This window comes from Aphelocoma coerulescens, chromosome 2, assembly GCF_041296385.1.
Source record: "Aphelocoma coerulescens isolate FSJ_1873_10779 chromosome 2, UR_Acoe_1.0, whole genome shotgun sequence".
In the NCBI taxonomy this organism is placed as follows: Eukaryota; Metazoa; Chordata; class Aves; order Passeriformes; family Corvidae; genus Aphelocoma; species Aphelocoma coerulescens.
The window spans coordinates 111964898-111990076 of NC_091015.1; the positions used below are offsets into that span (position 1 = coordinate 111964898).

General features: G+C 35.8%; 1 protein-coding gene across 1 annotated transcript in view; it reads right to left on the minus strand.

The window, feature by feature from the left end:
- CDH7 (cadherin 7) overlaps positions 1 to 25179 on the minus strand; it is an 81349-nt gene that overhangs the window by 30771 nt on the left and 25399 nt on the right. Inside the window, exons 3-5 of the mRNA XM_069005933.1 lie at positions 10664 to 10958; positions 3242 to 3361; positions 805 to 972 (exon numbers count right to left, since the gene is read on the minus strand). Coding sequence (XP_068862034.1) covers positions 805 to 972; positions 3242 to 3361; positions 10664 to 10958 — 583 coding nt within the window. The remainder of the gene's footprint in view (positions 1 to 804; positions 973 to 3241; positions 3362 to 10663; positions 10959 to 25179) is intronic.

Here is a 25179-nt window from a genome sequence, read left to right on the forward strand (position 1 = left end):
TATATGCTGTCAAAAGGATATCAGAGTGCATTCCGTAACCAATAACACCCTCACCTTCAAAAACAGCTTCAGTTATTCTATTATTATTTCAAGCAGTTGGTGGCTTGAAATAACAGGAAATCTATTATGTCCAGATCTATTTTTTCCATCGTTGGAGGTGAGGCTGGAGCTGACATGAATATATACTTCACATTACTTTAATTCTATGTTACCAAGTAATTTTTTTTATTATTATTAAGAAAATAGCACCCCAGACAGAATGCTATGAATAAACTGAGCTCTTCAGGTTTGAACATACAGCTGTGTGCTCCTTTCTTTGGTTTGGATGAGAGCCACCTTGGTCAAAGAAATCAAATGGAGGGAAGGTGACTTTCTGGCTCTTTTGGGATTAACTCTTTAGGAAACATTGTAAGCATGTGGAAATGCCAAAGGAATATGAGGGATTAAGGGTCAAGTTAAAGAATCTGGAAGTCGAACTGGCAAGACCTAAGTATCTATTAGGATATATATTTTTGTCTATTTATTCATAGAGAGGAAGTAAAATACATTAATAAATGTCCCTTCTGTACACCATTTCATTTCAACTGATCTGGTATGCATGAGGTAACGAAAAAACAATGCTTACTAAATAATAATAATAATAATAATAATAATAATAATAATAATAATAACTCGCAGTCAGTGTTTATCAAATTACTTAACATGGACAATAAGCACTTTTTGTTTAGAAATAGCACAGTGTGTAAAGAAAATAGCAGTGTTTAGGAATAACATTACAAGTCATGTATTTACAAAGTAACTTACTGCGTGGAAAGCGGGGCGGGTTGTCATTAACGTCAGTCAGGGTGACAGTCACAGATGTAGTCCCTGACAATCCACCATTCTGCCCAACCATGTCCTTTGCTTGGATAACTAAGAGATACTGGTCTTTGGCTTCTCTGTCCATATTTGGAAGAGCAGTCTTGATAACACCTGCAGAAAGACAAGGATTGCACAAGCAAAAATATGCTACTGTGAAAGATCAGTTTGCCTTTGAAAGGTAAAAGCAGATCAGTGGTTGCATCAAGAGTGGAATGAATTAATTCCAACACTAACATCACAGGTTTTGACTAGGAATTGCACTGACATACCATAAGCTTTTTTTAATTAGTCACCAAAACCCACCAATTTTTATTTATTCGTAGATTCACTGGGTAATGCTGTGCATGACTGTTTTCCAAATACCTTCTCCCTGAACTAGACTTCATAGTGTCTTGGGTAACACTCCCTTCCCTGGAAGATGTAATCTTCTCTATTTGTTTTCCTACTCTTTTAGAGCTAGGAAGAACAGAATATTCTGCTCTCATTTTTAAGATTCTAAGATCAAGATTCATTTCACTATCTTTTGAATACACATTCAACACATTAACTCCTACCCATACTGATAACATGCCACACTTTGCAGATATATGAAATTATCTTATTTTACCATATATTGAACAATATCCCCTTCTAAATCATTGGCATAATTAAGAGGGTTTTTTGTTTTTTAATGAAATACTTAAATATCTGAAGTAGCTTTTGTTGTGTCCATTTGATGACCTGCATAATTAATTAACTGATGTGAAATGAAAACTAGAAGAAAATTCAGTGTTCCATCCTTTCAGCTATGCTGATATACATCAAAAAATAAATATGCCTTCTCAAAATATGATGATTTTATGAATATTTCATGCTCAGAACATAGTACAGCTGCTAACCCTGATTTCCAGAGAGGCAGCCGTTTACTCCACCAGCACGTAGTGTCAGCAGTAAAAGAAACATAAACAAGCTAAATAAAGAAGAGGCACATTGGGACACATATCTCTTCATCTGCTATTTGTTGAATGTTTGCTTAGAGTTTTATTTCTTTTTCCCTTATGAATGCTGGACTTGCCATTAATCATCTTTGGGTTGAAACATTTATTTCACAGACTGCCTGGCACTATTTCACCCATTTTACAAGACATGTTAAAATACAATACACAATTTCATAGTGTTATTGTTTCTACCTTGCTTTTCTTGGCCTGCTTGTTTTCTGTCATAGTTAAATTACCAGGCAAAGTTATCCAATCATTTGGAAGCAAACTGTCATGCACACAGGAAATTTGAGTATCACATCAAAGTGATGAAAATGCATGCAAACATTTCAGTCTGAATTCTTAAAGATTTTGATTTAGCAGAAACTACCATATAGTTCAAGGGCTGTCTGCAGTCATTATGACAACATACATGGTACATAAACACACATGGAGAGAGAGAAAGAGAAACAGAGAGAAAACCACTATAAATCATACTCATTGGAGGGAAAAGCGCTATATATCCCTGCTGAGCATGGATCTGCTGCAATATGAAGAGAATTATAGAACTTATTTCTGCAAATTTAGATGTTGTTAAACATCTTCTGTTCATAGCATTGGGACTCAGTTCTGATTCACATCACAGATTTTATACGATAAAAAGGGTAAATATATTTTTTTTCTTTTGTCTCAGCTTGGCTATATCCAAAATGAAAATTATAACTCTTCTCCTTGTAGGTGTAAGTGAAGGCTCAAGCACTAAACTGAAATGAGCAGAGCAAGAACCTACTTTCCTGCTTTATGAAATGATACAGCAGAATGGGAAATATTTATTAAACCAACAGAGGATTAAAGGTTGCATCTTGTTGTGGCTTAGAAATATTTACAAAATTTCAAGAAAATTGTAAAAACAAAGTTTCACCAGTAATATGCCTTGAAAGTGGCAGCAAAATGTTACATCTGATAAGCATAAGAAGCACAGTGTTTTCTTCTTCAAATTAATAAAGAAGGGATTCATTTCCCACAAAAAAACCTTCAGTTTGAAAAGTAGAATGGAGAGTAATTGTGCCTTAAATCTATTCTTATGGAATCTGGCTATGTGACATTTAGATATTTCTGAAATCTGCAAAAAAATGCTCAAAGTATTTTGAAATTTTAACTGATAAGAGAGATAACAACAGATAGCAGACCAAGCAGCTGGTAGATAAAAAGGACAAGAATTTCTATTCCAGCAAAGTCTGTTTATTACATAGCTCTGATGTGTGGTTTTCATAATGTATTCTAAAGAATAAGAGATTAAAAGACCAACAAAACTCAAATATATTCAATTAACTCAGAGGTCACATTAATAAGTCCCTAGCAAGTCTTAATGCACATTTTCCTTTTTTTCTTATCATTACTGCAAAGGGTTTATGTAAAGTTACCTGTTTTGGGCTCCACAGAGAAGTAAGGCTGTCCCTGCAATATGCTGTAAACCACTCGAGCACTGTTGCCGTAAGTAGGATCATCCGCATCAGTGGCTGTCACTTGAACCACAGAAGTACCTGTAAAATGTTTGAGGCACTATTGTACATGAAAGACACAAAAATTTGAACTACATTTTCACAGGCGTTCATCATTTCCATGCTGACTCTGTTTAGTGTATCAGGTTCTACTTGTAAACTAGTATTATCAGCTGTTACAGAATTCTGTCTTCCCAAATAGTCACAGGCTTTGACTCACAGCAGTAAAAACCATCTCACTCAGTAGCTCCTACTCTCTATCTCTGCCTTTGCTTGGTGAAGGATATGTGAGCAAAATTTCTGTAATGATGGTGAAGCCTGAAATCTGTTTAAGTACAAAATATAGTAGTAGTATTTATTTTAAGAGAAGTCTGCATGCTGAAATTGTAATGACTCATTAGAAATTTGAACATACGTACATATATAGGTTTTACAAATTTTTATAAACCTACACAAAATTATTGTTAGCCTATAAAATTATTTACTGCTTCATAAAAGACATGGCTGAAGGCTTTCTTTTTCAGCTCAGAGAAAACCTGTTGAAAGCTGTCTCTATATTCCTTTAAAAAGTACTAATTTCCTTCAGTAATCTGCAATATCAGTTTTGGTAATCTATTTCATAAATATTCCTTGATCAAGAAATGTCTCTATGTTGACAGGAATAAGAAAGCAAAACTTCTAACTGGCTAGCAAGAAGGGTATATTTTGTGAGGACCTCATTCTGCATCCAGGTCCTATTCATTATGTCCTCCATGTCAGTTCCCATTTGTTTGGTTCTATACAACAGCTTCCATGGTGTGTGCTGGGAGCAGAATAAAATAACACTCAAGAGCCAGGGCCTTGGCCATGGTCACCACCCTTTGACAGACAGAAAGGATTATTTTTTCTCACTGGCAGATTGTCTGGAACATTCAGACCTTCCATTCAACTGCCCAGGGATCCATTTGGAGGTGAGATTGCAAATTAATATTGCAGCAATTTGGCAGATGCCCAGTAAAGGTCTTCAAGAGAGGATCAGATTGCTTCACAGACTGGATTTAGACACATGATTAGAGAAAAGCATTTGTTAAACACAGTGTCCATTTTCTGAAAGAACACATTTTTGACATGTGAAAATAAGACCAGCAAGTCTTGAAAACTCTTCTTAAGAACAAACTGCAATAGCAAGTGTCCAGGGTGAACATAACATCAATCGTATTCTGGTCAATTTCACTTGGATTTTTCAGGAAATGAGAGAAAGTTCTGAAATTCTTTCTATCTGAAATACTACATCTCCCATCCATTTTCCTCATCTTTTCCATTCTCAGTTAAGTAGAACATCATAAATGGAGACTGGAACTAGGATGAAAGTTTGGAGAGAGGATTAAGTGCAGCCCTCCATAAAATGGAACAGATTGCAAAGGATGGGTCCTGCTTGTAAGAATTCTGACCAGATATGATCATTCATAAGATAAATTTATTCACTTAGGTTATGGCCTAGCTAGCCCACATTCCTGATGTCTATTCCTGAAGTATCCATGGCAAAGTAGTATGATTGCAATTCTATTTAAATGCAATTTTTATCTCTTTGTGACCTGTCTAATATTTCTGGGGAGGGAAAAGGTTCTTCCCAACCTGAAATTTCACATGCAACTATTAAGTAGATGGAAAGTTTAAAAAGAAAATTGGTAGTTAATCCATGAAGTCATTTATCAGTTATGGGACTTACAATACATCCATTTTCTGTTCACCAGTAACTAAGAGCTTTGATTCAGTATGTCAAACTGATTTTACAGATTACTCTATAATATAATATCATACAGGGACCTATTTTAGACTTGCCAAAGTCTATCTAGCTTTTGAGAACAAGGGTATCAAAATGATTGTTTGACATCCTGTGTTCTTTGTGAAAGCCAGGATTACCACATTTACAAAGTCACTAAGCCCTGCCAATGAAGCTTACAATGTCTGCAAATATTGGCAAGAGTGCTTATAAACCTCACACACAGTTACGTCTTTGCCCCCTGCTCTTGCTGCTTTCAAGGGCTCCAGACCAATACAAGATCAAAGAAATTACAAGCTATGCAATCGTAGCACAGTCATTTTCGAAATGCTGCAAGTTTAGAAGTGCTTGTTTGCTGTAAAAATCTACTGATGTAGCAAACAAACCCTCTACATTCCATGAGATGAATAAAGTCATTATCTGAATCTAATTGTCTCTCTCCTGAAACACATAGATCCTTCAGAAAAGGATGGGTTTTAAGTAGGAATTCTAACATCAAATCTTTCTGCGATAATCCCATTTAAATGTAATCAGTAACTAAAAAACAATGATACTTTTCCAGTCCCTCTGTGCTAATCAACTTCTTCTAAACATCAATGGGGGAAAGATCTGAAACCCCTGCTATTGTCATTATTTCTTTACTAATTGCACACAAAAAATATTGAGCTTCTGAAGTCCCATGCAAAAAGGGAGATTTCTGTACAACTTTTTTTAAGAATATGCAAGATAACAGAAGGTATTCTAACTATGTGAAAAGTCCTATGTGTAGGAAATCTGTTCCAAGGAAACATAATGTGCAGAAAGATCTGTATTTGAGGATTTCCAGAGATTTTTCCAGAAGAAGCAGATTGCTCTTGAAGAACAGGTATTCCTTCAGAGTATGATAATTGCCGTGTATTGCTGTGCTAATCTTTCTGCAATGGATTGATGTCAAATTAAAATATGTAATTCCCTTTAAAAAAAAACCCAAAACATAAAACTGTTGGGATACTCATGGATAGCAAATAAATCTAAAGGGTGAGGAAAAATGGTTAGTTGCATCATAGTTCCAAGTACATCATCTTAGCAGAATTTGTGTTCCTGCACTGAAATTAAGTCTTCCTTGTATTCCGAAAAGCTCTGCCTTACCTTCTGATACAGAAAGTCAGCTGTCATACATGCATCCAAGATTAGGACTTACAGGTGACATGGACAATCAACAAATGGTTCCATACCTTTACTCCATCCAACAAAATGAGTGTTCCAATCAATCCTGTTTAGTCACCATTGTTCAGAGCCCTGGAGCACAAGTGTAGACCCTACCCCAAACTTTCTATAGTGGCTTTATATAAACTGCAGCTTCACAACTGCAACTTGAAATATTTCTTCCAGTTTGTGTATTTGATATGGGTTGAAAAAATAAATATGGGTTATTTATTTAAAAAATATCTTTCTCTTTTAGGTATGGATTCATCTACAATTATTTTTCTCTACAGTTATGTCTTTTTAACAAAGTTTGGATATCAGTTCATTTAAAAGAATTCTACAGGTAGGAATTTCATATACTTTTTCAGCAATTGTAGCAAGTACTGAGAAAAAAATCTGTGCTGCTTATCAAAGTGTTCCACATATTTCTTTTTTTGGTAGTAGTTAGTAACAGCCTTAATTCTGTGTAATTGGCACAGATTTCTGGTTTTATTTTCCAGAAATTTTAAGATAATTTTTAACATAATCTTTAATATATAGGTAGAGATTACAAAATTACAGTAATCTTAGAACTTGACCTATTTATAGTGATATTAATGTAAAAGGACAGGAGGATCTTTGCAGAGAAGACCTTGAATTCAGAATGTTATTTGTACTTAAATTTACCCAAGTCAAGACTCAACAATGTTCCTGACATGCTGTAGAGATTAACCTTTTCTGTGATAGGAAGAGAAAAAGTTAAACTCGTTGCTGAAATTTATTTGGAGTTTATTTTGAAGGGATCCATTTTGAATCTCCCACTGTATTACTTTAGAAACCTCTACAGAGCTTTCTAGAAAGCTTGCTCGTAACTTGCAGTATATTTTACCCAAATTCTGAAATAATGTTTTATGAAAAATGATTCTGTGACTTCTGTTTTAATATTGGTGAGATCATTCAAAAGAAAACTGGTTTCTAAAACCAGATTAATGTAACAAATGCCTGATTTTGAAACTGCACAAACTCTTATCAGTTGAATTTTAGCCAAATTTACAAATTAAAAATAGAGCTTTAAGGCAGTCAGTTATTAAAAGTATTAATTGATATCAGTTAACAATGGGTACTATGTCTAACACACAAAACAAATCCACGACGGCATCACATTTCTACATGGTGTCAGCTGGTATGAAAAACATTAAACACCTTTACTATCAAGTTGTCCATAATTCCTGCTTAATCCTTATGAGCAAAAATCCAGACTAGCTCTGCTCAGAACCATCTGGCATTTCTGTGCTTCTGTCACTGGCCCTTACCCACAGCAATGCCTCCATAGCCGTTCCCCTCCAGGAGTGTGAAGGGGGAGAGTCAGAAGCCTCTTCGCCTTCTCCCTCCCCTCCCACAGCCTCGTTATGTTGCCTTCACTTGGGGACAAAACTCAAGACTGGTCCCAGCTAAGCAGCAAGGTCAGATAAAGGGAAGCAGAGGTGGCTTGTGCCTGGAGAGGGACACTACCCCTTCATTCAGGTTCTCAAAATCCACTACACACTGTATCAAAGATTTAACCATGATACAATGCTTTTGCTTTCTTTTCTTTGTTATAGAATGCAGATATTTCTATCCATCTCAACCAGGGGTAATAAACATGGCAAGAGAGATATTTGTTGTGGTGGGTAACAACCAAAGCTGTTGATATGGCTGGAGATCAGAGAAGATTAAAAAAACCAATACTGTGTTGGGCATTGGAATTCTCATTCCCACTTCCCTTGGCTATGACTCAAACAGACCAGTATGTTTTTGTTTGAAATATAATTCTACTCAATTTTTTAAGTACCAGACATACTTTAAAAAAATGTGACATAAACAAACCCTTATGATTTTCAGATAAGCCATATCTTTGGGGGTTTTGCCATGAATAGATTTACAAGCCATCAAGATATTTACCCTGTTCAGGATAATCAATATAATTGGGCCTGACCCAAATATAATTTGAACCTGACCCAAAGTCATTTCAAATAAAATAAGAGATTGACTTCAATTAGCCTTAGATAATGTCCAAAAATATTTATCAAATAAAATACAGAACCATTATACTTGCATAACCAGCCTGTAGGTTAAAGAGGTTATAGTTTTCCTAGCCTTATAGTTAATTTGGATTTATAATCCTAGGATCTCTTTCATTTCTTTTAATATCCAATTAAAAATCCTTGTCATGGATATAATTTTAAACAAAATAGGAGAGAGATACTTTGTATCTCCTTAATATTTCATGGATGCTCCAGGTGATTAATTAAAAATTATGTTATATGAATAAAGTATGAATTGCTGTAACTATGTAAGACAAAGTGCGACAAAGTGTGACAAAGGAATTTCATGGTAATCCTTAACTCTGTAACAATGCAGTAGGTATGTGATACTAACCACGAAGACATTTAAAATGTGCAGTTTCAGGAAGTTAATTAATCTGAAACCACCCTTAGTTGACACAAACCTCAGAGAGTGCACAAGTCTCAGTTAATAATTTTGCATAATACTTCACCTGATTTGAAAATACATTTGGTGTTGTATGGTCCTTATGGGAGAGAATTTCTTTTACTTATTCATGATGTAAAGATTCAACACAATATGCAAAAGCAGCTAATTTTGAAAAACAGTCCTTGTATTCTCCACTGCACACATTGCACTCCCCATAGATTGATTTCCAATATATTTTTGGAACAAATGGAGCAGAGGTAGGAGTAGAGGCATGGATTTGTAAGTGTAGGTAAACCTCATATATCTGCAGTAGTTGTCCGTACATCAATATGCCAGTGCAAGAAAAGACAGAGGTAATAAATGCAAAAGAGAAATATGGAGACAATTTCTTTTCAGTTCATAGGCAAAAGTGAAAAAAACCCCTCATAGTTGCTGCAAGCTACATCTTACTTAAATAATCTTATTCTAAAACAAAAGGGCAACTTAATTTAAAAAATATATATATTTTAACACAACATATTTTTTGAAGTGGATGATTTAGGTTTTATAGTCTTAGATTATCTGTTGTCTAGATTTTTTCAAAGTTTGGAAGTAATATGTTCTCAGCAATGTATCACAACTTCATCTCCTTCCTGTTACTCTGCAAAAGCTGTAGTGTCTGTCTTTCTTCCAAGGCTAATATTGCCTCCTCAGTCATCCACATAGTGCTTGAGTGACAATGAGCAATGCCAAGTATCAATGAGAAATAGTGTCTATGCTCACTGCTTAGTAAAATAAAAGTATAGAAAATGCATTAGCAATGTTTTTACTTATCTTCTATTGACTCCTAAGCTGAGTTTCAACTATATAAGCAATGTTTACTACTGATTGCTGCAGGGCACTTAGGTAAGGAAGATTCTTTTTCTCTCTCTAGCTCCAGTTTAGATGCATTGTTTAACATTCAAAAACACAGGAAATCATATTGAGGAAACTATAGCAAATTTTATGTGCAGTCTTACTGTAAGAGTACCACATTTTAATATGGTTTAAAATCAGTCAAGCAAAGATAATATTTATTTCAATGACCAGAGAACTCTCTCAAGCTGAAGTGAGCCTTCCCATATACATATTTCTAGTACATTAAATTAAGTTCTTGTGGGTTTTTTTTTTTTTTTTTTGCTTGCATTTATAATTTCATCTTAGACAACATTTACCAAAACATCTCTGGGCAAAGTCTTAATTTGGTCTGAAAGAGTCAGCTATCAAAGGAACAGAGGCACCTGGAAATGGATGAGCATTTTGTCTCTCTAAAATGAGGAGATAGTGGATTTGATTTTGAAATTCTTCCCTAATTCAAACTCAGGAAAAATAAGCATTTCTTTGTTTCCAACAAAGGGTCTGAAGCCTCTAAAATCCATTCTTCTCTGATTCCACTAGAACTTTGAGCTATGTCAAATTGTATCCCAGTTCCTGCTGCTTGCACATATTCCCCAGAAAATGGGATTTCAGTGTTAGAAAAAATATCCAATTAACTATTACTAAAATGTGCAAAACTTAGAAACAAAAAATTATGCTATTCACTAGCAGGAAATTTGAAGAGTTTTTTGTGAACATACACTATCTGAATGAAATTATAAATTATCACCTCTGAGTACCATAACATAGGTGTGAAACTTATTACTGTTAATGGGAATTATAAAACAAAGCCTCTGGGCACTGGAATGAGAAATACACCATAAAATGGTTATCTGAATCCTTGCATAGCTATTTGAGTTTCACAACATTTTTGAAAGGGTAAATACTTAATCTAGCATGTTATTTCCAGTTAAGTCTTGAAATATCTAACTGTTGCAGGTGCCTCATAGATAATTAAGTAGCTTAGTGTGAAACAGTAAAAAATAATGAAACTTTTAAAAAGGCAATAGTAACAAATTTCCCACAACACCCACAGTGTATTTTTCACTTACCCACAGGAGACATCTCAGGAACTCCAGCAGTGTAGGGACCATCCAGAAATTTTGGCTCATTGTCATTGATGTCCTGAATCTTAATGACGAACTCAGACTCTGGCTCCACGGGTTTATTAGTCAGCCTATCTAGTGCTTGTGCTCGGAGTGTGTAGTAGGCCTGCTCTTCTCGATCCAGCCTCTTTGTAGCATGAATATCCCCCGTGTTCTCATCAATAATGAAAATGGAACTTGCCCCTTCGCCTGACAAGATGTATTTGATGGAACCATCGCCTTTATCAACATCAGAGTGAAGCTGGTGAAAAATTGATGAGAGATGAGATTAACTTACAAGAGAGTCAGTGGCATGGAGATATGTAAAAATAATTCCTATGTTGAGCAGGAGTATATGAAATTTTATTGTTCCTGGAAAGATAAGCTGAATGTTTATCACACACAGCATGTGAGGGACCATTCAAATCTGTAAATTTGCTCCTTTAAGCAAGAAAACTTCATTCTTTCCTGCAAACAATCTCACTCTTCTCATGCTAGATTTTTACATAGGCAAACATATGTACCCATATGATCATAACCATCACTTTATTCCTACCTGAATTTAACTACATTGCTCACTTCAGCTTATCATCCTACTGAAGGGTGAGACTTCAAACAAATATCAGTATAAACTTAATGTCAGTGTGCATTTGCTTCTGTGTGTATTCACATATTTTCTCACTGTTTACTGTGGAGAGAAGTAAAACAGTCAAATGTTCCTCATGAGGGAAAGTAGCAGGGCAGGTACTGATCTCTTCACTCTCATGACCAGTGACAGAATTCAAGAGAATGCCATGAAGCTGAGTCAGGGGATGTTTAGGTTGGATATCAGGAAAGTTTTTCACCCAGAGGGTGGTTGGGCACTGGAACAGGCTCCCCAGGGAAGTGGTCACAGCACCAAGATTGACAGAGCTCAAGAAGTGTTTAGACAAAGCTCTCAGGCACTCTTGGGGTTTCCTGTGCAGGGCCAGGGGTTGGACGTGATTATCCTGATGGGTCCCTTCAAGCTCAGCATATTCTATGATTCTACAAAATGAGGTAAAACGTACTGGTTGATAAATTGCTCAGTACTATCTGACGGACCTGTAACTTCAATTCTTCTCTTCCATATCTTGCTTTCCATTATCTAATTCCAGAAAAATGCAGACTCTGAGAAAGATCAAGGTGTCCTGGCAATTTTGGAAATACACAGCATTGAAAGCCAGGGCCAGTTTCCCTGGGACTACTTGTAGCAGGCACACAAGAAACATACTTTGGTAGGTCCTAATGTGTCTTCCATTAGAATGGCAAGATAGATTTACAGAAAGAGTTTTTTTGTTGTCACTCAAACTATTTTAACTTACGGAGCAAGATTCCACGTTTTCTAGCTCTTTTTTGTCCTTCGAGTTTCATCTTCCTGTTACAGAACACAAACACCCCTTACATACTTCTTAAACTTGTATCAAGAATGTAATTGATCTGGATATCATGTTATAGTAACACATACATATAATATATTTAGTGCTGTACAAGTGGGAAGAGTATCAGTAAAATTTAAAGTACTCTCTTGTTTGTTAAAAGTGGATTCATACTTGTAAATAGCTGAAGACAATGTTAAATATGCTTGGATTTTTCTATCTCATATCTTCTTTGTGGCTGTCCTAACTCCATGTCATCCTGAGTTTGGAGGTAAGTCCACTGCCATCAACATCATCACAATTTCCATCACTAACTGCTTTTTCTCTCTCTTAGAAGTATCACTGTGACAGTATTCACTTCCAGAACACATGCAGAAAATTGTTATCTTGGGTATAACTTAGCACAGCTGCAAAATCTTTTCCTATTTCAGTAGGGAAGTATTCATGCTCAGTTTTGAATTTTTCGGCTGGATAAAAGGCTGCCTATTTCTTACACATTATTTCACTTACACTGTTTGGATATCTCATACTTATGCAATTACAGTGCACTCCTCTCTTTTAAGACAGAAATGGCATCTGGAGCTTTGGACAGGATTAGAAAAACAGAACTAGGGTATCTAAATCAGATTAGCTAAATTATTTCAAAATATGGTTTATCCTTATTCTGCTGCTACCTAAATCCAGAGACACCTACACAAGCCTGAGATTTCTTTGGTGGAGTTCCCCGAATATTTAAAGCTCTACTTCTCTGCATACTCAGGCATAAACAATGCTGACACAGTGAGCAGGTAAAAATGTATCTCACATTTGGGCTTGTTCAAGATCCACAGCACTGCATATTCCTCAGTCCCAATAGCTGGGTTTTATGGAACCAACCATACCTCTGTTTAACTCACACATCTGGCAGCTGGGACTCTCAATGCTTTGTCAAACTTGACTGGAAGAAGTATCCATCTTCCCTACAGAGGAGCAGTTGATTGTGCAAGTAATAATCTGTTTAACTTGTCCTTGATTTTGTTTCATGTTTTTTTTCTTTCCTCTTTTCTTTCTCTAATACCTACTTCGGGGTACATAAGTCTCCTGTGTACCACAGAGGCACTGTGTGGGTTTCCCTAGATAGCCAGAATCCTGTAGTCTAGACTGAAATGCTGAACACCACTACACAAGAACTGAGGTTATGGGATACAGAGGTTCCATGCCTTCATCTTTCTTAAGTGATTCTGTTTTCTCCATAGCTCATATTCCAGCTGATCTTTCTGCGGTGGCTGAGACTCTCACATTCTCCCTGCAAAGGCTGTTCCACCTTTTCTGGCATACTTAAGGACGTGCTGGGTGAGAGAAAAGCAGAGGACACTATCATACTGAGCAGTTCATCGGGCAGAGCAGTTTTCTGAATGTTAGAGATTTACAAGTAGATCTCTTCAAGCAGAGGAAGGAAATTTTCCATATCTCAATTGCTGAGAGCAGCAGAGCACTGCCCATGGAGGATGGTGCTGAGCCCATCAGCACATACAGTGGTCTCAAGCTGCAGGGCTGCACAGCCTACCTTTCACCTTGTATCTACATGCAGCCCTATCCTGAGTAACTAATCAGCACTGTTTTGAGAAAAAAATAGACCTTCAGGGAAGAGGCCAGTAAATCCTTGAAGATGCACTGAACAAGGCTTTCACATCGCAGGGAAAGAAGAAATTCTGTAGCTTCAGCAATTCCCATTTGCTCACTCAGTGGCTTGCTGATTAACAACACATTGTTCTTTAAGGAGTTCCACTTTGAGGTCCATAAATCTCCTCACGGATTACACTACAGTGGCTGGTGACCTGCAGTGAAATGCTGAACAGAAGCCACTTTTTGGAACGATGCCTTGGTAAGAAAACTGCTACTGCATGGATTAGTAAAGTGATTAGTGAGGACCTTTGTTATTCCAAGGTTAAGGCTCTGGAACTGCAAACTTCTTTGTATCTTTTATTAAAACTTTGTTCTACTAAGCATTTAAAAACTGTTCTGGCCCATGCTCAAATTAGTAATGCATCATTCTCTACCTACTTAACCCCAGGAAGGTGATATAGCTCAAGATTTAGTTTATATTTGGCACTATAGAACAATCAATTCAGTGGAAAGCACTCTAAAGAGCTTTTTGAACATTTTCATATGCATTTTAGAGGAGATCTGAGATAACTTAAAAGTACAGTACAAGAGAACAATGCAAAAAAAAAGTACCTTGCTGAAAATATTGAGAAGTTTGGTGAAGTTTTCATGTCACCTCTATTCCAGTTTCACACAATATAATTCTTCCACACAGTGATCTTCAAAATCTTCAAAATCATTAATGAAGAGGCATCAATGCTTTGCAACTATGAACAAAATTTTTGAATGTCCTGTACCATATTCACAGCTCTGCCACTACCAAACATGACTGCAAGCTGCCTGTGCTTCCAGCTATTTAATTTAACATCATAGGAAGTGAGAAGTACAATTTTCCATATAATGTTGGCTTTGGAAAACACTTTGCACATTTTTTGTCGTTGTCAGGTTTTTTTGTTTGGTTTTGTTGTTGTTTTGGGGGTTTTTTTGCCCCCTTTTTACTAGAATAAATGCATTAAGTAATAAGACCTGAGACAAACAATATTTGTTCTTGTTATTAATTTGGCAACAATTATATAGAATTATATTAGTCCCCAGGACAGTTGTACTTTACAGGAAGGTTCCAGAAAGCGTCTATGATAGCACCATCTGCTAGCTTGTGTTTCACTCCTCCCACTTTCTACGGGGCCATTCATGTAGGAGACAGAACTGCAGCTCAGTCTGTAGCTGCCCATGGGGACTATGACTTTAGGAGTAGAGAAGATCAAGAAGATCAAGAAGATCAAGAAGATCAAGGCAAAGTCAGTCTCAAATTCTTGTTTCAAGAGACATGGAGGATTCAAGTATTCACTGGGTAAATCTCATCTCATTCCATTCTGAGTCATTCCAGACAATTTTTCTTTCTGAATCAGTTTGCCACAAATACTGTAAATAAAAACCTGTGTTTTCATTTTCAGAAAGAGGAATGATAGAGACAGTTTTATGTTTCCAGTTACTTCCATCCATTGTCATCTCCACACAATATCCATGATGGTGACTCTCCCGTTTCCTTGGCTATCAATTAGGCTTGTTTAAAGTATAAGATTCATGATCCAGTTCTTATATACTGACCCTATAGCTTTTTTGTTACATTCCACATACATTTAACATGAAGATTCTGAGAGTTCTGGATTTGGGTAATCCCTGCATGTACAAGAGTACACAAGAAGAGGAAAAGGAAGCAACAATCCTCTAGAGAGAGATGATGCTTTTTTTACCAGGAGGATAACTTTTGATGTGCTAGGAAAATTAGTAGACAGTAAACAGATCTAACAATAAAAGTTACATAAGCCTTGTTGAGGCAGAGGGACAATGTACATAAGAAGTGCACTTTTTTGTTGTTTTTTAGAAGATAATTTATTGAGTGCCCTCTGTTGACTGTGAACTCAACCTAAAAAAGAGGGCACTTAATCTTTTTAGGCTTTCAGTTTGAGAAAATACCTGTTTGGATATGTGTAAGAGAAGGAAGCAATCAGCTTCACTAAATAGCAAAGGTGTTATTACCCTAACTCTTCTAATAAACCCAATTTTTTCCCTTTTTTTTGGCCCTACAGCAAAATAGCTTAATCTAGGGTCTCCCCTAACTCATTTATATCTATGTGGACCTTTAGGGTGGTAATTATCTAGGGAAACCTAAATAAAACATTTCTAAATTCCTAATACTCAATAGCTTCTGGATATTGCCTATTTGTACCTTAAGATCTGTACAACCAAAGATGACATCATTTTGTATCACTTTCCATTAAAGTATGCTAACACGGTATTGCAATAGAGAAGGACACTTATTTTTCTCAGTAAGGAGAGATACTGCACTGCATTAATAAAAGCATTTAGAGTATTAAAAGCAGCTTATCTGGCCACTACTGATCTCTTATATGTCTGAATGGGAGGTTTGGTCTTTTTCTGATTTTCAGTTCAGGCTCCTTTAAAGCAGGCGCAGTGTTCACATGCCTCTCTTCTCTGATTTCTCTTTCTTAAAGACCTATCTTTGCTTTTGTTTCTCCCTATGCCAGCATAGTTAATGATTCATTGCAGAGTTAATAGACTATTGGTGAAGAAGCAAATTGAAGGGAGAACATGAGGAGCTGATGATTTTTTGACACCAGTAGGATCACAGAAGTAATGGAGAGAAAGCGATGTACAGGGAAAACATTAGATGCTTCAATACAATCTAGCTTCATCGCTCCCTGAGCCCATAGGAAATGTGCCCTCCTTTGCAGAACAACTGAAAAGTTTTCTCAAGGAGCAGTTGCTTTGTCTGCATCCCTTCCTTTCTCTCTACAAAAGTAACTAGAAAGGGAGAAGAGGAATGAAAACTGCCTCCTCCTCACGCCCTGTGCAGGCATCCATAGTTATTGGTGATATGGAACTGACACAACTGCAGCTTTATTCCTGCCTCCTTATAAAAAGCAAGGAGGCACTAAGAATCAAAAACAACAACAACAAAAAAAGAAAAAAATAACTCCAAGCCAGAAGCAATCTTCTTGTCCATTTTATAACTACAATTTACTATCACAAAACAACTGAGAACAGATTGTGAGAAGAAGACACTCTTTTCTTCATGCCACCTTCTCCCGCTCCTACTTTCTGGGAAGACTTAAAAAGGGTATATAAAGATTAAACATGCAATTTCTAAAAGATTAAAGAAAGCTGGTGATTTGAAACAAAAATGCAATTTGGCCATTTCTATTAAATTTTGGTCATCAGAACAGCCAGGTTCTCAACACTGCTATTCTTGGATTTTCTTGGAGTCAATATTTACTATGGTACTGTGTTTTGAAATCCCCTTTCCCCATAGATTATCACTGTGAGTATGTGTTTTGTGGTGACTCAAAAAGTACTAGAGATTTATAGGGTTTTTTTCTTCTTCTTTTTTTTTTAAATATTTTTTATTTTTAAACAACTACATTTCTCAACTATCAGGATAACTAAGGGTTCAGTGTTGATGATTTGAAACAATTTCAATTCAAATAATAACTAATATTTAAAATTCAACATAGACAAAGGAGTTAAAATTTCAGTAAAATCTAATGTGCACACATCCCACATTTCTGCAATGTCTAAGGGTTTCACAAACACATTAGCTACTAATAGGATCATTGTTTTCAGAGGGAGCCATGAAATTATCATTCTTGTAAACTGAAACCATATTTCAGTATCAACAGCCAAAGACATCTTTTTAAATTTATCTTTCAGTCTCATTACAGAAGTCATGTGGGAAAGAAATAGATTCCTCAACATTTTATTGATGTCAGCAAAGGCTTGTGATTCATATAATTGACTTCATACCCAGGCACCAGTGAAAGTATTATTCAGCAGGTAATGATTTTCTTATAAAAGTCTATTCTCCAAGAAATGTTGAGAAAGTGATAAAGGAGCTCCTGGAGGGCTTTTGTTTGCTTTTGGTTTTATTAATTTATGTAAAACTATAGTACAGGCCTAGGCTCAGAAGAAATATACTGGTCTACATTCTGCGCTTTCAGAATAACAGGTAATACCGAGGACAAGAGATCAAGTCAATATAAACGGCCAAGACTTTTAATTAGAGTTTGAACAGAAGGAATATGCTTGTAATGCTGCCAGTTTCCTTGTCTCAGCAGTGTTGTCAGTATAGTAGGGAACCAGCACAGACAAGTGTGTCACTGTGGCACAATTTGCCATGTTGATGTACTGGCAGTTTCATGTACTGTTTTGTTGCCTTCAGACTTGCTGTCAGGCAAGTGTAGAGATAGTCATGTGGGAATACAACAAGGTCTCATGCTGCAGACCACAGTATAACCACGTTATATTTACCTAACACAAGCAGTTGCTGAGCAGGGTTACTAAAAGCAGGGTTACTAAAAACGCAGTCAGCCCAGACAAGACTTCTGTGCTGATTTAAAATATCCAAAACAGTTTCTGGAGTGCTCAGAGCTGACCAAAGACCTAAGAGCTTCTGAGACAATTGAGGTCCAGGATATTTCAGAGATCTCTTCACATTCAGCACTGACCTTACAGGCTGCCTGAACTCAGACTGCCCCTGAATCATATTTTGTTTTGACACAGGTAATACTAGAGCCCTATGAATGACCACAAGGCAGATATATATCTGCCCAGGATCACCGCAAATGCGATGAGGTAATCACAAGTTACCTATCAAATGAGCGCATTTCACATTCAAGGTAAACCAACGCATATCCCTTTGGGAGTATCAGTTGCCATGCCACAGATTGTCCTTAATAATCCTCCTGCAGTCAAATGTATGACATTTGGCATAATTTGAACCTCCAAGACCTTCATATTCAACAGTATGTAAAGCCAGTGAGAATAAAGCTCCATCTACAATCAAGGTATTCAGGTATTATTAAGAAAGCATAGGATGAGGTAAAATAAATAATTTTTTTTTAACAGAGAAGAAAAACATTAAGAAAAAAAAGTAGTAAAAATATTAACAAACCAAAAGCCAAAGTGAATGAGAGTATGGATAGCTCTGAAGTGCAAGAATAGTACTTGAGAGTAATGTTGTATAACTTTATCAGCCTCTTTTTTTCATGCTCTGCTTAATGCAACAGGAATTTAAAAAGATGATTACCTGAATCTGGTCAAGTGTCATTTTACTGAGGGTGTGTAATACTACTACTCCAAGTGTACCAAAAACACCCAACCTACTCTGGAGGTGAAAAAAAAGACATTGCAATTTAAATTGCCATTGATTTTAAAGTCCTGAAACCAGAGAAGCAAACAAAATAAACATGACTAAGGGCAGGGAGAGTAGCGTAACTGTCAGCTTACTTTGAATGAACTAGGCATTTTTCTTTAAAAAAATCCCAAACAATCCTTTTCTTCCCCTGTTAATGCAGTTTTTGAACTTCTTCTTTTCTGTTAAAGAATGCATGTTTCTGCACCTAAAAAATTAAAATAGTATGAACCTTTATTATTTACTTATTCTCTCCCATCACCAAACCTGGAATAAGCAGTCAGGTTTTACTATTCACTCTTTCCTCAGTGTTGTTTCCCCAATAAAATGCTAAGAAATATTGGTGGAAGAGGTTAGTGAAAGCCTTTATGCAGCCTTTATACTTTTGAGTGGTGCATCAGTGCTTCAGAAGGATAATAACCTTATCACCTCAGCCACATGAAGTGAAGTGAATATTTAATTTTGCCAACCTTTTGAAAATGGGGGTTAAACAGGAAAGAGAACAGTGAAACTTTTTTATTTCCTTGATGGTTATTATTCAAACAAAATTCAAATAAGAAGTACTAAAATTCTAAAACTTTCACTTCATAATATTCCAGTTAGTATCTAAGTAAGCCCTCAAGGCTTCTAGGTTGAAGACAAAGTTCAGATGAAAAGTTCCTCTAGGAATAACTGATACTGTCTTCTAAAGGCTAGTGAGTTGAATAATTAATAAGAAATACTGAAAAATTGGTGCGATAAAAGCATCCACGCCACATTTTGATGATATTTTTTCCCTCTTAATAATACTCAGTATTGTCTGTAGTGTTCTCTCTTCCTGTGCTTATTTACATAATGTAGCTCTTTATAGAGACAGTGATTTTATACATGCATATAGATTTAAGTGCACACATACGTATGTGTGCGTGCGCACACAGACACACGTGTACCTTTCCTTTTTCGTCTTCTTTTCCAGTCTCTGCAGCTGCTGTACTCACAAATCTGTGCCTTCTCCACTCCCCAGTTTTAACAAGAACACAAAATGCCCTGTGGCGACAGGGAATTGTGCAGCCAGCCCATTAAGTTTACTGCAGCTATAGGAGGAACTCAGAAGCAGCTGCTGCTGTGGATGGAGCTGAGTGGGCATATGTAGCTGGCTGAGTATTCTTGAGGAGTTTTAATGGGCCATCATCATGACATGTCACTCTCCAAAATGACTATTTGTCACTCACTCTCTTAAAAAGAGAGTTTGGCAGCTTTGGGAGGTAAAAACCATCTGTATACTGTGCCTCATCATGTACTAATTGCATAATATTTACGGGGGGCTAGGGGGACAGCAATACTGTATTGTAGCACCACCAAGAGCCTATAGACAATATAACACGTTCATAACAGGAACTGGAAAAAAGAGACCTGCTTCCCCCCCAGGCACAGACTTCAAACTTTTCAGAATTAAGCTTCCTAGAATGGAAACAGACCACACTCTTTGCAAACAATATGCACATTAGAATCCTTATAGAGCTTTTCAATGTTCAGCTTTGCGTGGGGGTTTTCGGTTGTTTTTTGGGTTTTTTTTTGGTGGTGGTGTGGTTTGTTTTTTTCCCCACACTACTGTCAGTCTACCAGTGTTTATTACTTAGAGTACTCATTCTGAGTATCTCAGTAACAAAACAGCATCATTGACAAACCAAGCCATAGAACAGATGTTCCGACTTTTATAAAAAACTGCTTGTTTTTACTCAAATAGATTTAATTTTTGATTAAAGAAGCCAGTGACTCAAACTCCATTTATAGAAGTTCAAAAAACAATTAAATCATGTGAAAATACCACTGCAGTGAAACTCTATTTACAAATTCCTGAATGTTTATTCTTACTAGCTCTATTTTGGGTCTTACTTCTTCTCCAGGAAAGGGCCTAAGTTCCCTTCCATACATGCCAACAGCATTTCACATGATCCATATCTATTCATAATGCACCATACAACTTGGCATTATATACTAAACCAACGTATTTGCTGGTCCAGTGGCTTGATTTATTTTGTTGCCAAGAATCACTGAAGCTGTAAGACAAAATTCTCTTAAAGACACTACACTCTATTTCAGCAGCATAATAAACTTGTGTTAAGGATGCTTTCTCCCTGCATTCCCCACATATGGCTTCTACAAAAGTGTTCAGGCTTAAAAAATGTAGCATGGCAAACAAACACCTCAGACCCCAGCATACTTCATAGAAGAATATCTCTGAGCTAGCAGATGTCCACGAGCTTGAAAAGTTTATGCATGTGTAGCAGCTTACAGAAACAGAACCTTCAAGAAACTTCACTCATTCTTCTTCTCAAACTACTTCATCATTACACATGAAACAATCTCTGCTTGCACAATATTAACACACATACAGTAAAAAACTGTTCCTTGAACATTTTTTTCTTGAATGAAACACATACATAGATGTGCAAATATATATATCTATAGTAATATGATTTTTTTCTTCCTTTACCACTGTATATGCTTCTATTGTTATTTCAGTATAGTTAGTTTATTTTTTAGTTAGTTATTATGACCAGACAATGCATGAATGTACTATCCCTTTTATCACAGAAAGAAGGGAAAGAGGGTAAATGAAACAAGAAAAGCAGTAACAGAATTTATATACCTTCAATAATGAAAAATTATTGCTTTTACTTTTTTATCTGTTCTTGAAAACAGAAATAAGAAATTAGAATACAAATACGGTGATTGGAAAGTTGTTTCTCCCATAATGCTTTTTCTACTCAGCCATAATAATTTGGGCCTAGGATTTCAACCATGGAAAATGAGAGCACATTAGAGGATCTATTTTTTCATCTCTAACTCTGTAATCTATAGAATTGTCTGTAACAGCACTGCACAGGAAAAATAATCATGCACATTTCTTGTTTGACTACCATATCAATAATACCAAATTTACAAACAAAAATTAATTTGGTATTAAAGTATTTTCTGAGATAAGATACATACTCATACTGAATGTATTTATTTTAGATTGGAAATTATACCTCTCATATTGTCTCTTCTTTGTCAACCTACTGATCTATAGTTTAGACTGATTATTCTCTTTCTGCTTCAACTATCCAAAATAGCTTTCAGCATTGCTTGGCTGATAATGATTTTTCTCATAGGAACCTGCTTCCAAAGAACATTAGTACCAAGGAATAGACACCCAGAGGGTGTAGAGGTTTTTTCATATGTTTTTGTTTTAGTTTTATGTTGTATCAATTCCTCACATTTAATTTGCTTTTGAAAGTTTAATGCTACCAGAGTTCAAGTCATAATCTTACCTTGTGTGTTAGTGGGAAGTGCTGAAACCTGACAGACTGGAAGACAATGGTAAAATACTTAACTGTAAAGCAGTGTGAGTAATTAGGGTTATGTGTTCGTAGAAGCTTATAAAGTACTGGACTACAGAAGAGAGCATGATCTGATCATTTTAATGATTAAAGATTTGTAATACAGAAAAAATGCAGTTAACTGGGTCCACATACTCACTAACCTATTATTTCCTGAAAAAAATAATGGACTTGTTAATTAATATTTACAAAAATGTCAGAACAAAACAGAATTCACATGTTGGTCTAAATACTAACTTTAATTTTTAACAAAAATGATAATACAGATGTCAGGATAACAGTGTTTTTTATTGTGTTTTGCTTCTTAAAAACTAAATTACTATTGTCTTCCTCTATAAAATTCTATATGTTTTAAAAAATGCAATACTTGATGCTGATTTTCGTGAAAGATATATAGTCAACTTTAAATTTTCCACATGAACAAATTGGTTATATGTTATAAAATATTTCACACCACACAGGTATTTCCCAAAGCATTTTCAAAAACCTCATCCCATAAGTCTTCTCACCAAGATCAGTGGGACTACTCCTAGACCTAAAGTGCAAAATAAGGATTTTGATACAACTGCCCACATCAGACATAACTAGTACCTCGGAACGCATGTGGTGGAAAAAGTCACAACTGCCCAGAGCTGACAGTGGGTCATGGAAATAAGTCAAGAACAGAGAATTTGAACACAAAATTTTACTATAGCGTTTTCAAATGAGTAATTTATTTCCTATGAAAAGGGCAGCAATGAATATCTATAGTAAAGCATTATAGTTTCATTGCTAGTATGACCAAATAAAGTGGAGTATTAGATACCTTCCTGCAGACATTTATCTCGTGTCTTAAAATGTGTTCAGGTAAAAAAGAGCAAAAGAATCCCTTGGTTAATTTATTAACATAAAACACAGTTTAGTGTTGCTAGTGTGTTTACATTTCATTTAGAATCTCTTAGAGTCTGGGCTTGATCAAACACACTAAAATTTCTGTAGTGCTTTCCCTTAACTACTATGACCCATTTCTAACACTGCAGTAAACGTAAAAGTAAAGTTAAAACACTGAATGACAAATAACACACCCTTTTTTTCAGTAGACTATAGGACAATTTTTATTTTCTTTCCCCTGCTATTATATATTTCACTGAAGGTAGTTTATCATACTGATTTTTACCCAAAAGTGTTTCTCAAGTCCATCCATCCACCCATATATATCGGCTAGTTAATCCACAGCCCATTGTTCAAAATTCACTTCAAAACCTAGGGAAATTTGACCTGGTGCTACATCAAATTAAACCTGTTTCATAATTTCCTAACTAGGAAATCATCCTTATCCATGTGCATCGTGTCAGGACTTTCTTAACAGTCATGAAAGCTGGTACTAAGCATATGCCTAAGTACCTTCCTGAAATAAAGCTTTAACCCCTGTTCAAAGAGGAAGGTTGCTTTAATGAACGTGTGCCACATATGCCTAATTATAAGAAGCAGCACTGAAAGATTAAGTGATTCCATTACATAAATTCACACTGTAGCTGTTCAGTATTCAGAACAAGCTGAAGCAGGGTATGCACAGTAAGTATGGACACTTGAAAGTCTGCTTGAAATTGTTTAGATCATTTAAAGTTATCCTTTGTCAATAGATACGTTAAGAGGTTTGATTACTCCCTAGGTTTTTTTTTTAAGCATTCAAACTTGCAGGCCTGCAAGGACTTTCAGATATAACCAGGCTGATCTCAAGATAGTAATTCATATCTTGATAGGCATTTAAACTCCATAGGATTAAGGTCTGGGAAATAAATGCTTTTAATGCCCATGTTTTCTGCTTGTTTTCAGAAAATATTTGAGGGGGAGGATAATCCATATTTCAAACCCATAAAAAACTGCCTTAACATGAACAATACTAGGTTAATTATAAATTCTCCCAGCTTAGAAGGATTTTAACAGTTCTATGTAAAGGGCAGTGCTCTCTTAGTGCCTTTTTCTATGCTGGTGGGTTTCATTTAACAAAGAAAATCTCATCAAATTCCTATGCAATCATTATAACTTGTTTCCTTAAATCATATTTTGACATTTCAAATGATGTGAGAAGATATTTATGAATTAAGATTGAAATTCATTTGGATTTAAAAAGAAAACCCAGCATGGATATGAGATTTGCCATGTACAATGCTGATGCCAATCCAAGATTTTTTCATCTGTTATTCATGTTTTCACCCTATTTTTATTGTATTTGTTACTCACTGCCATTGAATGCTGGCGATACAGTCAATGCATGTGCCATTGATAAACAAATTTTGAGAAAATAGCAAAATGGAAGGTATTATTTTAAACTGGTCATGTATACTTACTGAATCTACATTAAAATTCAAATTGTGCATACCTGTTTCTAATTCTGTAAGCTATCTGGATTCTACTGAAAATTTTAATGTCTTCTTTCAAAACTTCTTTCTGAAGGTTGCAGTACTTCATATATATTGAGAATTTTCAATTTCCAAAGAGACCCCTCCAATTATCTGAAACAACATGTCCTTTTGACACTATAAAGGACAGTGAAAAGGGTACATAATTTAAATTCTTAGGTGGTCTCTGATGAAATTACACCACTCTTACCTAATGATCATTTTCTTGTTGAACCCCTTCTTAGTGAGCTTTGGTTCAATGAAAATAGTGCACACACTGAGCTACTTATGAGAACACTCCCTGCTTCTGAAACATTGTGGTGAACATGGAGGCACAGGAGATACTGGAATTGTGCGTTCTGCAAGCTGCAAACAAGATCAGTCATCTGAATTTACTCTACCTCAAATGTTCCAACTTAAACGACTGCTACTAATTTGTCTGTCATGCTTCTGGTGTACCATCAAACATCTCCTTAAGGGATCTTTTATTATAGTATCTGATTGTTTTATTATAACATCTGATCCATTTTATAACTAAATCTGA